Source organism: Athene cunicularia (assembly GCF_003259725.1).
Source record: "Athene cunicularia isolate RWA chromosome 4 unlocalized genomic scaffold, athCun1 chr4_part3, whole genome shotgun sequence".
NCBI lineage: Eukaryota > Metazoa > Chordata > Aves > Strigiformes > Strigidae > Athene > Athene cunicularia.
In genome coordinates this window covers 14,918,227-14,930,984 of record NW_020799100.1, presented here as the reverse complement: position 1 = coordinate 14,930,984, position 12,758 = coordinate 14,918,227, and the positions used below count along the sequence as shown (strand labels likewise).

The window sequence follows — 12,758 nt, the reverse complement described above, 5'->3', positions numbered from 1 at the left end:
GGAGCCCACCAGCCCTGTGGCAGCTCGGTAGGATGCAAGGGAGCCTGAATGGGGACCATCCTGGGAGCCCCCTGTCCTGCAGCTCTGTGGGGGCTGCAGAGGCATTTCTGTGCCATATTTAAGGTCTGGCTGCTTGGCCCAGGCTACAGGGAGGGGTGCCAGCTGCCTTTTGCAGCTTTTCTGGCATTTCAGGAATGCCCATCCCTCACTGAAGCTACATTTCAAAGTCTTTAACCCTTGGGTTGGCTGCATCCCACATACCTGACTACATGCCACCCAGTCCTGGTGCTCAGGCAGAGAGGGGCACAGCCAAGGAGGGGACTGGTGTCCCCTTTATACCTGAGTGCACAAGGAGGTCTTGGCTTCGCAGGCAGAGGCAGTGTGTCCTGAAGCACCCAAGCCAGGCAGGAGCATGTCTCTGGCTATTTGGATGTAGCGTATCCCTCTGCATCTGCTCCTTTGCAATTTATGCTCAGATGTGCAGCTTGCAGTGCCTGCTGCCCTGCTGCTTCAGATGACTTGTGCGATAATGAAAATGGTTCATTTTGGGCCTAATACGTACCCTTGTACCTGGCCAGGTGGGAAGCACCAGGTGATGGCACTCTGCTTCTCCAGCATTGCTGTTTTAGGGAGAGATCCCTTTGCAAACGCTTTCAGGTTTACTTCTTTCTCTGGTAGACTTGTCCCCCTGAGGAGGGTGATGTGAGGTCCTCACCACCCCACGGAGCCTTCTGGAGAACAATTTCAGTCTTCAGTCACACAGTTATGGTGTGTTACTGCCATAGTACTGTGTTCTTCCCTCCTGTACAATATTGCGTAGGCTACAGAAATCCTCTCTGGCAGTCGTGTGGATTTCAGAAGGGGTTTCGCCCACTCAAATCCAGGCTATTGAGCTTCTTTGTATAAAACTGTTTAGGAGTTTGGGAGGGAGTCTCTATTAATTTAGGTATGCACCAAATGGGCTTGGTTCTGCTCTTGCTAAAACCTGTGGGAGATTTATCCTGCTAGCTAAACCTCTTAAACCACAGGAGAGTTCTCAGCAATGTACTTTAAAGTTCCATCAGTGCTTTAAATTGAATTTATGGTCACACCAAAAACGGTAGGGTTTTTGGCATCTAAAAAGTTATGCGTCTCAGGGATGTTTATGTTCAGTCGCCAGATGCGTTTGTCAGATTGGCACGGTGGCATTAAGTGACTGTGTGACAAATAAGCAGCGGGTTTAATGGTTAGCTGCTCCAAATTTCCCCTGCAAAAAGTTAAACCCGAGTATTTGCAGAGCCGGGCAGGTCTGTGCTTGCGACAGCAGCATCTTCCCACGAGATGGTGCTCGGAGCATGCGGTCCCGCCGGCCCTCTGTGCCAGGAATCCAGACCTTCTCCTGGCCATGGGCTGCTGCAGGCTGGGATCCAGCCTGGCACACTCTGGCCCCACTTCTCACTTAGCTTTCAGGCTACGACAAGTCTCTTAATGCATGTGGAGTGCCTTTCTGAACTGGGAGCTGTTGTGTCTCAGGGATAGCTCTGAGGATAAGGCAGCTATTAAAATAATATTTTTTTTTTAAGTGTGTGTTTTGCAAAATGTTGGGTCCTAATGGACAGCCCCAGAATAGGGAAAGGTGTCTGGGTGGAGAACAGCTGGGGTCGGTACAGTGCGCCTGACTCTTTAGTTAAAGGAAGAGAAGGCTGAGGGGAGACCTCATCACTCTCTACAGCTCCCTGAAAGGACATTGCAGAGAGGTTGGTGCTGGTCTCTTCTCACAGGTGACAGAACAAGAGGGAATGGCTTTAAACTCCAACAGGCGAGGTTCAGACTAGACATTAGAAAAAAATTTTTCACAGAAAGAGTGGTCAGAGAGTGGAATAGGCTGCCCAGAGAGGTGGTGGAGTCACCATCCCTGGATGTGTTTAAGGGTCGTTTGGCTGAGATGTTGGGGGATGTGGGGTAGGGGAGAACTTTGTAGAGTAGGGCTGAGGGTTGGACTCAATGATCCCAAGGGTCTTTTCCAATCTGAATGATTTTGTGATTCTGTGAAGCACTGTGTGGGGGGTTGACTGTGCAGGCAGCTGTCCCAGTGTTGAGGAGCTGGTGGGGCTTGGGAGATCCAAGTTGATGTCTCTTCTTTGCAGTGATGCTTCTCCTGTACCTGGAAAGCTGTTTATGTCTGGAAACAGAAATATACACAGGCGTGTGCTTCTCTGTTAGATGCACAAAACCCTCCCTTCTCCCATCCTTCATCGGTCATCCCTCTCAGTGAAGCATCTTGTGGGGTTGTCAGCCCTCAGCTGAGATGTGTATGGGAGTGCTTAGTGCTGGGGCTTGGCTGGGTGTGCAGAGCCCTCCTCTACCTGTCACTCCTGCTCTGAAAAACCCTTGGAGTGGAAATTGGCCTCAGTCTTGTGTTTTAAATGATGTGAATAGTTCAGGTCAGGGGCAGATTTCTGGAGCACCAGTATAAATCTAGGGTTGCCTTTGCATCTTCACGTTTGAGGCAGTCTCATTCCTAATTAGAGTTTTGAGTGGGGCTAACCCACTGTGTATCCCCCAAACCCTCAGTGTGCCCCAACAGATGTTGTGGTGAATGTCCCCATCCCTCTTGCTTTCTCCCCCCGCAAAGCATCCTCCCTGAGCTAGCTCCACCACCCCTCCTGTCTCACTCTCCTCCTTTAAATCCCTGCTGAAGTCCCACTTCCTCCCCAAAGCCTCTGTGAAATGGGCTGGCTGTCATCGCCCAAGCTTGCTCGGCAGCGTGGGGATGAAGGAGTAGTGGGCAGGGGAGCGGGGAGCTGGCAGACAGAGAAGCAGTCACTGGAGCTGGTGCTGGGAGTCGGGTATGGACGTGATGTGTAGGAGATGAATTGCAGAAAGGAATATTCATCGTGTTTACCCACGGCACCGGAAAAACAGACGTACAGGAAGGCAGACAGATCCTTGGCGTTATCTCGGTGATCTCTCTTTCGTAGGCTGTGCCGGGGTTTGGCAGCGTGTGCTCGGGCTGTCAGCTATTGGAGAGGACTTGTTTTGTGCTTGTAGAGTACCGCAGCCCATCACTGGGACTGCGATGAATACCAACATCCCACAGCTCGAGAAGGCACCAGTGTGCTCCGTGCCACTGCTGTGGCTGCCAGCAGTCAGTGGCGGCAGCTGCTTGTTCTGGTCTTGAAGCTGAGTTTGAGGTTGGTGTGGACGAGCTTGTCTCGTGTCCTGAGCATCGTGAGATCAGGTACTGAGTGTTGAAACGCAACCTCCAAAGGCAAGCATGCAGTGACCCCTCTGTCACTCTTCTCATCACTTTTATCACTCTGATAAACTTCACGATTCCATAGATTTTTGCAGCAGCGAGTTTATATTTCTTTCCTAATTGCTGATGAAGATGCTGAGCGCAGGCTTGGCCACCCTCCTCTGCAGAGCTGCCCTGGCAGCTCAGGGAGGGTCCCTGCGGAGAGCTGCATCTGGAGATCTCTCTGCAAGCTCTTAATCTGCTTTACGGGTGCTTTACTGACTTGCACAGTACCCATGTAAATTGAGATATGGCGTGGTGCAGAGCCCAGCACCGCACCAAAGTCAAGGTACGTTCTGTCTAAGCAGTTACTTTGATCCCTAAGGCTGGATCTCATCAAAGACTGAAATCAGGATTGTTTGACAACACCTATTTTCCATTAGCAAAGTTGACAGCATTAATTATATTCTGATGCTTTAATTCTTTATTATTGAAATCACACATCAGTGATAGTCATTATTTTGCAAGGGGGTTGATGTTATGCTAATCAGCTTGCAGTTAACTGGGTCATCCCACTCATTTTTTTTTGGCTGTGGGCACAACACTACCGCTCTTGTACTGGAGTCTCTGTGGTCTGCCAAGATTTATTTTAAACAAACATGAGCAAGCCAGAATTTCTGAGCCAGCTTTTTTAGGACTCTTGGGTGCAAGTTATGTGAAAATATTTATCCCTCTTGTATACTGTTTAATGTCTTCCTTGGTTACTAATGGACTGGAAAGGACTTCATTGTCCTCAAGTGATACAAGTACATAATCTTGCTGCTTCGCAAAGGCAGAGCAGAAATGTTTATGAGAATCTTCTGCCGTTTCTTTGTCATTATTAACTGTCTTGTGCTCTCTGTTTTGGAAGGGGCTGGTGCTTATCTTGGGATTACTTTTGTTTGTACTGAACTTTAAAGTACTCCTCTATATTAGCCCATCACATCGTGATCTCCTCTGTTCTCACTCCCTCAGGTACAGTCCCCAAATCACAAGAAATGGAGCAAAAGCTCAGCCTGGCAACCATGAGGTGAAGATGAAAGGTCCCGAGCCAGTGATCAGCCAGATTATTGACAAGCTGAAACACATCAACCAGGTTTGTTGCAGGCATGCCAACAGGGATGGCTCCAGAGTGGGCGGTTTCCAAATCAGTTTGGCCTCCCCCACACTTTCATTGGGCTCAGCCAGACAACCCGGGGCAACTCCATCTTCGGCAGCTGTGTGTGGAGCCAGTGCCACCTCAGCCCCGCACGGTACCAGGCTCACAGGGCACGTGTGGCAGGTCCTGATTCATGGGCGCTCCGTGGGTGCTGTGGGAGCCGCAGGGCACAGTTATTGCAGCCCTCCAGGGCTCAGCCTGTGCCCGGGTGGTGCATGGGTGCATCCCTGCAGCACACTTCTGTCCCCTGCACAGTGGAGGACCAGGAAAGGTGGAGCTGCTCTGGTGACCCCAAGCATGAGGTGCTGGCAGGGGTTTATGTGACACCTGCCCTATGTCCCCGCTGCTCGGAGGAGTTTGCTTTGGCTTTGTTCGTGGCTGGCAGGGAGGGCCACCTGTTTCTTTGCTGTATCTCCCTGGATCCACTCCCAGTCACTACTGGGGCCAGTTACCGTTGAATGAGGAAATGGCAGAGCTGGGTGAGACCCTTTCCGCTGGGGAGAGAGCTTCCTTCCCACGGTCTCAGACCTGGCATCCTTGCTGGGACAAGCAGTATCTTGTCTTTACCCATCATGCCAGGCCAGCTTAGGTCTGTGAACAAGTCCCACTGCTGCCAAGGGATTAGGTGGCACCTCTGCGGCGCGTTCAGCTTGTGATTGTTAACCTCCCAGAGCTCCTCTGCAGCACTGCCTTGGGCCAGTCAGGCTGGGGTCTGGCTCTGGACTCTCCTCTGTCACTGAGTAACTCACAGAGGGGAAGTTTTTCAGTAGGCTGATACCTTGGACCTCGCTACTTTCCAGGGGCACAGCACTGGGACCTTGCAGGGCAAATACTCGGGCAATAATGCTGTTTGTTCGTACAGCTGAGCTGCCCAGTCTCTCCCGTGAGAGCTTTTATGGTGGGGACCTTGTTCAGGGTCGCTCTAGCACGAGGCTTTGGGCAGCAATGGGTTCCCAGGATTAAGCCCGGCTTTGCTTCCAGGCCGGGTGGGCCATGAGGGCTGCTCTATCTGGAGTTGCTGGCTTAGCGACTTTTCTGCTAACCTCTGCTTTCCTGCTCCCGGGGCTGCCAGGGACTGTTTTCATAGCAGTTCCCAGATTAACCCCTGCACCCTCCGATGCAGGCACGCCTCATTAAGTGCTGTCTGGGAGTGGGATGCAACAAGGGATTTGGGGTCCCTGGTAGCACCCCGCCATGAGGGAGCCGACGTGGGCAGCAGCAGCACAGCCCACTCTGTTTTCCCGTGTGCCTCTCCATGCCAAGCTGTGCCATCTGCCAGCAGCCCATAATTATTAAAAGGGGGGGGGGGAGAAAAAAATAGTATAGTCAGCTCCCTGTTAAATGGGGTAGAGGGCAGGCTTCAACCTGCAGGTGATAATGATATTTTGCCGTTCACAGTGAGAAAGTCGCACCAAACAAAACATGGTTATTAGTGTACTTGAAACTGCTGACATAAAGTGGTTGTGAAATGCTGGCTGCCAGATTGGGTCAAGTTAGGTCTTTGCTGAGCAGTTCAGGCTGCTGAGGAGTGGAGATCTGTGGAATGAGAGACCCTGGGTAAACATTGCTGGGCTGAACTCAGCTGTTTGCAGCAGCAGAGTGTCTTTGTCAGCTGCTACTTGGAGAAAAATAGCGGTAAGGGGGTGAATATGGTCAGCTCATTCACGATGTCTTACAGTGTTTCCCCTCCTTGGGTTGCAGTATTGGAACGGAACGTGATATGGGGAGCAGGTGAGTTGTTTTGGTTTAAATGGCATAAACATAAGAGTCTGAAAAATATTGAACCTTCTTGTAAAATTATTTGAGAAGGAGGGAACTGAGAATAAAATCAGGAGAAAATGGGAAGTGATTTGTGAAAATTAGTTATAAACCTAGCTATTCCTGTGGAGGGTCTGTAGTCTATGGTAAGTGGCTTATATACTGGGAAAGTAACTGCAGAGGTTACTTAAATTTGGGATTTGGGGTGTCAGAGCTCACCATCACACGTATTTTTTTGGCCTACTGAAGTTTTGCATTCTCCTTCACATCTGGAATGCATCTTGAACACTGAAGAGTAGGAAATGTGGAAGGAGCAGCAGCTCTGGATGAATTACAGTTGTGTTTTTCAGGTGTTGGCTTCAGATCTGGGAAGCAGTGGGGACTCCCAGGCTGGGGAGGAGTGAAAATCTCCTTATCCGCCAAGCTCAGGCCAACAGTGGCTTTTAAGGGTTTTCAAACTTCCAGCATCTCTTAGAGAAAAGAACATCTTTTCGAGTGTTTGTAGCGCTCAGAGCTGTAAACCGGATTTCCCATGTGACCACCAGTAAATTGTGACTCTAGCACCACATGATGACTTCCAGTGCGTTGTGTTAGAGATGCAGCTGGGACGCTGCAAATGTGGGTAGACTCAAGAACCATGCTAATTGGTGCATGGTTTTTAGAGTTCCACAGCTTTTACTTTTACTTGTAGATTTTTGCTAATGTCTGTAATTTGCCAACGTCTTGGCTGCGATTTATTCCATGCTGCTCACACTGCTGAAAAATGTGTGTTCTTTCAACAGTATGCCACGTTTTCAGGCTTACTTGAGTTTGGTCAATGCGTTGTGTGCAGAAATCATGCTCACTCATTAGTTCATGTCTTCTCAAACTGAGACTGGGTAAGTGCACACTGAGAAATTCTCTTCAAACGTCTGCAGTTTGAAATGAGAAAGGTGTTTGTGCATTAGAACAAAATCCGTGGGGATTGAAAGGAGTACAAAAAACCTAACCAGAGGGAAGGGGAAGTAAAAGTTTGCCAGATTGTATTACTTCGGTTCAAGCGCCTTTTATCAAGCAAAAATCAATAAATGAATATAGCGTGGCCACCTGAGTAGCATGTTGTCTCAACTCAGTCCTTTCTGGATGAGTCCCGCTTGGTGGTGCCTACTAATCCCATCAGGACTCCAGATCATTTTTGTTTCACCTGAATCTGTGATTGTGGGTGGTGCTATTTTTCATGCGTTGGTGGGCAAGATGGTTTATTATTGCCATATTGGAAGTAAGGAATTTTTTTTTTTTCAGTTTTGTTAGAAGTCTACCAAGTTTTGACTTGAGTTATTTTTGCTGTGTGCCCAGAGGCATGAACCAGCCCATCCATAAATATGAGCATTGTTATCTCAGCTGGGAGGCCAAGGGTCACCTTCAGGAAAATGAGTTGGAATTGGTTCCTAACTTTTATTTCCCAGAGTGGATGGGGTCTGTTTCTAGCTAGAAGGGTTTTCACTCATCCTGCACATGAAACTATATTGAAACTGAAAGGTTATTCAGTGTCAGCGCAAGGTCTTGCTCAGTTTTTTGTGACTTGGTAGCATCCCTAGGCAAAAAGCGGTGTGCAAGGTGAGCTATTTCCTCTGGTCACTCAATTTTCCTCCTGCCACAGGGATGTTCGGATGCCTTCCAGATAGGGACAAGCTTCAAGTTTTAACAGATATGCATGGAGGTGGGAGCTATGGTGTCCCATGTCCTGGGTGCTTTGCCACATCAATGACCTCCTATTGATCCTTCTCTTCCAAGAAAGGCTCTGGAGAGCAGACCTCAGTGAGGCTGGTGTGAGGATGCATCAGGGGTGGAGACTGTGGGTACCAAATTGGCTGTTGTGACACTCTTGGTCCTCCCTCCTGTCCTGAGCTGACTTGTGTGCTCTCTGCAGTGCTTACAGGGCTCTGACACCATTGCAGCGGATGCTTTACCCCATCTGTCCTGCACTTACCTGTTTAAGCTTGTGCCCAGTTCTGATCCCTTTTTATGCTTAGATAAATCCTGCTGTTTATCACAGGATGATCTCTACGAGGAAGAGTGCAATTTTGGAAGAAAAGGGGGGGGAAAATCCAGCCAAAAATGAGTAGTAAAATCCATAAAAGGAAATTTAACTGGGGGAGATGTGTCTTTACAAGATTGAAGGGCCTGGAAACATATTGTACATTTCCAGACACTTGAGTTAAGGGCTCATTTAGAATATTTCAGATACACTGGAGTTTGACAGTTCTTTGGTTTCCACATCAAACAATCTGTAATTTATTGCCCCATATAGGGACTGTGTTTTTATCATATTGCGTATTCTCTAGCCAGAAATCTAACTACCATATAAGCTCTTGAAAAAGTAAAACCTTTGGGGATCGGAATCCAAGCAATATGCTTTCACAGACCCTGAGAAACTCGCTTTGATTTATTTCCTTGGAAATAAGGGGAACACAATTTCTTGGAGTATTACAGCTGTTCCCCCAAGCAGGAACTCACCGCCTTTCTTCACATGCTCAGTGTAAAGACCTGGGTCCTGCAGCGAGCCCTGTCTGAAAGAGCCTCGCGTTGCTCTTCGTGGGGTTTACAGGAGGATGAGAACAAAATTTAGAAATTTTACGAGGCAATAAAACATGGAGCTCTAGCTGAAAGGAGGGAAAAAAAAAAAAAAAAGGCCCAGAGGTGTGAATGACCAAAGACAAAATAGACTTGAAGTTTGCAACAAAAGTATGCCCCAGTGTCTAAATAGTCGTCTTTGAAGCTGGTTTGATCAACCAATATGTCCTGTATTTGTTTGTAGGTTTAATGGGCTGTTTCCCTGCGGCCTGGCTGCTGGGAGAGGGCATGGTGGAGGTCACCCAGAAGTTAATTTGGAAAGAGGCCAAAAGGCCACAACTTGATTGAATCAAATGTAAACAAAATAGGCCTGGGAACAGCATGATGCCCATGTGCCCAAATCTCTCTCAAACTCCTTTGCTCAAAATATGGAGCATGGCAGAGCATCGGGGACTGGCAACGGGGCTGTAACCCCGCTGTGGGGGGATGATGCTTGGGGTGGCAAAGAGTCAGAGCACACAGGGAACCTGTGAACGGGCTGCCTGCACGCTGTGGGGAGTGCTCCCCGGGCACGGGGCAGCTCGGGGCAGCTGCGTGTGCTTCTGGGGCAGACATGGGGTCCTGGGCAGACGCCTTGCTGGACCCTGTCCCGGGCAGGTCAAAGCAGGGAAAACTATTAAGTTTATTATGGGAGACCCTGGGGAGCTGGGGATTTTTCAGGAATATATTTCCCCTTCAGGAAAATTCGTGACTTTGACAGATTTGGTGGAATCACATCTCTCTGTGGCCCGCTAGGCTTTGTGAGGGTTATTATTCCCACAGTATTTTAATTCCCTGGCCAGATGAAACAGCACAATAATTACAAAAAATGCGAAAACTGCCAAATTGTTAAATAATGTGATGCACAACACCATTTGAAAATTCAATATTTAAATTGCATCAAAACAAGTCACTTTGGGGTGATTTTCCACTTTTAAATTTAATAAATTAACACTGCAACGTCTGAAGTGCTGTATATGTGTAATATAATTTAGCAAGTCCTCAAAAGTAGTGTTAATAAACACAATAATTACTTGGACACGCCTTTTGTTCAACATTATTAAACAGTTTGTAACAATTAAAATATTAAAACCACATGTTGTTGAAAGCAACCAGACATTGGAATTATTTTTTAGTAAGGCTATTAAATAAAATGACAGCAGATTTTTATTTTAATGATAAATGCATTTTGGAATGGATCAGCTAATTCTTCTTTTACTGCACAAAATAATCTGTAGCTCCACCAAGTCTAGGCTTGGTATTTAAAGACTAACTCCATCCTCCTTTTGAGCTGTGTCTCGGCTCTCGTTAACACGTCCAGTAAATGCTCTCTGACTCCATATGCAAGTGGCAATTACAGGATTTTGCCAGGCCAGTAAATCGGGGGAGGTGTGACCCTCTGTAACGAGAACATAATTAAATTTGAACATATCTGACTGTCGGGTTGCTTTTTAAACCCTAACCCTTCCTTCCCATCTCAGTGAGAGCCGGTGTTTGCCCACGCCAGCTATCGCCTGTCAGGGCCCTATCTGAAAATGTCCCAACTTTATCAGGTTTGTTGTGGGAACACCGTACCCGCAGGTCACCCAAAATAGGTTTTCTTTAACAGCTCGAGATTAATTGGACCTAGTGTGTTTGCATGCGTATTTTTAAACAAAGGTGTGTAATCCGGGCTGTTTGCTGAAGTTTCTCGCCTGTTTTTCCTGTGGGCTTGCACAAGACAGGAGCGTAAGGGGTGTGCTGTGTTAAGCCCCACGCTTTTAATGCTTGTGCGGTTACCTTTGCTGTGGAATGCGAGGTATTTCCCATTTTCAGTAAGGAAGGAGCAGTGAATAGGCACGTTTCTGGTACTGCTCAATGTTGTGCTGAGAGCCTGAGCATCTCCCGAGTGCTGCGTAAACCTGGCTAACCCTGTCTGTTACTGACTGGCTGTTTTTATTGAGGGTATTGTCCACATACACATCAGTATCCAAAAAATACTCATATTGGGCAGTTTTTAGAGAAAAATTCATTGTAGGATTTTCCTTGGAGCACTCAAATCCTTTGATCTATGGCCATGTGTCCCTTTTTTTTTTTTTTTTTTTTTTTGTCCTTCTCACTTCGAGTTGTCCTTCCCCCAGCAATGAATTTCAGGAACGCATGGGAGAGGGCTGGGAAAGGAGTTTTTCTGTGCAAGCCATGTATCTCCTTTATTGATGTGAAAAAGGAACGCCTCACCTGTGCTTCCTTTTTGCTAATCCCACTTGCCTTTCCAGGGATTGCTTTATTCATCCGTGGTGTTTCACTACTTATCTAGTACTGGAATAGATGTTTAGCTCAGTTGAGACTATAGCAGCAGCAAAGCTTTCCCCGGTGATGAATCCGTCTCCTTGCTTTTCTCAGCAACACCAGGAAGCTGCTGGGGCTGAGCTTGCTTGGGTGGCAGTTTTTGGCTGGTTTCCACATCAGTTTATTGTCTGGTGTTCATAACCTTTGGGTAACGTAAATAGAATTTTATCACTCTCCTTCCCTGAAATTCCCTGGTTGCTGCAGTCTTATGCATGAGAAAGGATTCAACTTTGCCCCTGTGGCTTCAGCTCCGGAGGGGAGGCAGGTGCCTCAGGTGTGTCCTGCAGGGACCAGCCTCCAAACAATGCTGTGGAAATCAGCTGGAAAAAAAAAAATTACATTTAAAAGGGATTCATTCGCTTTTGTGTCCAAAACATGCAGCTGATGCACAGCGGTGCTTTAAAACAAACACCAGATATCCTGTACCAGTGCTGGAGTTTATCCTGTTGTGGAGGAAACAAACCTGGAGGAATCCTTGTGCAGCAAAACACGGTTTAAGTGGAGCTGTTGATACCGAGTTAACAGCTAATTACAGTTATTCTGGGCCTCGTTAATTGAATCAAATGTCACCTTGTGCCGTGACTCAGGCTGGTAATTTAATCGGTAGATGTCCGAGGGAGGTGTCCTCATCCATGGTCCCAGTAACAAAGCCCACGGCTCTCTGGTGTTAGTGGGGTGATTGTTAGGTTTCTCATTTATGTGTTTTAATCCGACATTTGATTTAACGTCAAGGTTTTTGAAGTGTGGTCTAGACTGAGAGGGAACTGGGATTCTGGGAGCTTCATTGTCCGGAGCAGGCCTGGAAGGTAACCCATGGGCGCCGTGGCCGCAGAACAAATCTGATCGCTTTTGTTCCTGGGAAAACGCCTTTCTAACAGTAACGTTACTTTTGATTCCAGTTTGACGTGATGTAGCCCCTTATTTGATAACGCTCTCAGGGGAAGGGAGGAAGAGCCCCTCTGCGGGCGCTCCGCGCTGCGTGCCCTGGCTGTGCCTCGGGAGCGCAGGCGGTGGCGGGGACCTCTCCATGTGCCCGGCAGGTCGGAGCTGGGGATTTCCCTGGTGCAATTCTGCCACTTCACCAAACCACTCTGCAGTGGGAACAAGGCACACTTTAGGGTTTTATTTTTTTCCTCCCAGAGGCGTTAGTGTGTATCTGGTCTGCAGCACCAGCCAGGGATGGGTGGCAGAAGAGTCTTTGCAGATCCTGCCGGCTCAGCCTGCTGCAGGTTTGTGTGTATCCTATATTGAAAGCCCTGAAAGCACTCACTGCTCTGGCATCCCTTGGATGGAGAGGGCAGTGTAAGGTGTCTTACTTCTATGTGTGGAAAGACATTAGCCTGCTGAAGCAGTTCATCTTCTGATTTCAACAGCTTCATTCTTGCAACAAAGGTCACCAAAGCTTTCTAGGTCTGAAGGAGAAGAGGCATTAGACCTACACCCCACCCAGCAATCCTGCTCTGGGAAAGGGTGGTCCCTTTTTTAAAGCACTGACTTGGTTTAGTAAGAAGCTGAGGCTGCTCCTGGGACCTCTCTTGATGCTCTATCCCACCTCCGTGGAGGCAGCGGCCAGCACAGACTGCTGCAGATTTCATCCAAGCTGTGCTGCTGTCAGAAACTGCAAGAGGTTTTGTACGTTTTGGGTAATGAATAATTTGTAATCTC

General features: G+C 47.9%; 1 protein-coding gene across 1 annotated transcript in view; it reads left to right on the top strand.

The window, feature by feature from the left end:
* Positions 1-12,758, top strand: part of GPC3 (glypican 3) — a 141,112-nt gene that overhangs the window by 89,703 nt on the left and 38,651 nt on the right. Inside the window, exon 6 of the mRNA XM_026848867.1 lies at positions 4,232-4,352. Coding sequence (XP_026704668.1) covers positions 4,232-4,352 — 121 coding nt within the window. The remainder of the gene's footprint in view (positions 1-4,231; positions 4,353-12,758) is intronic.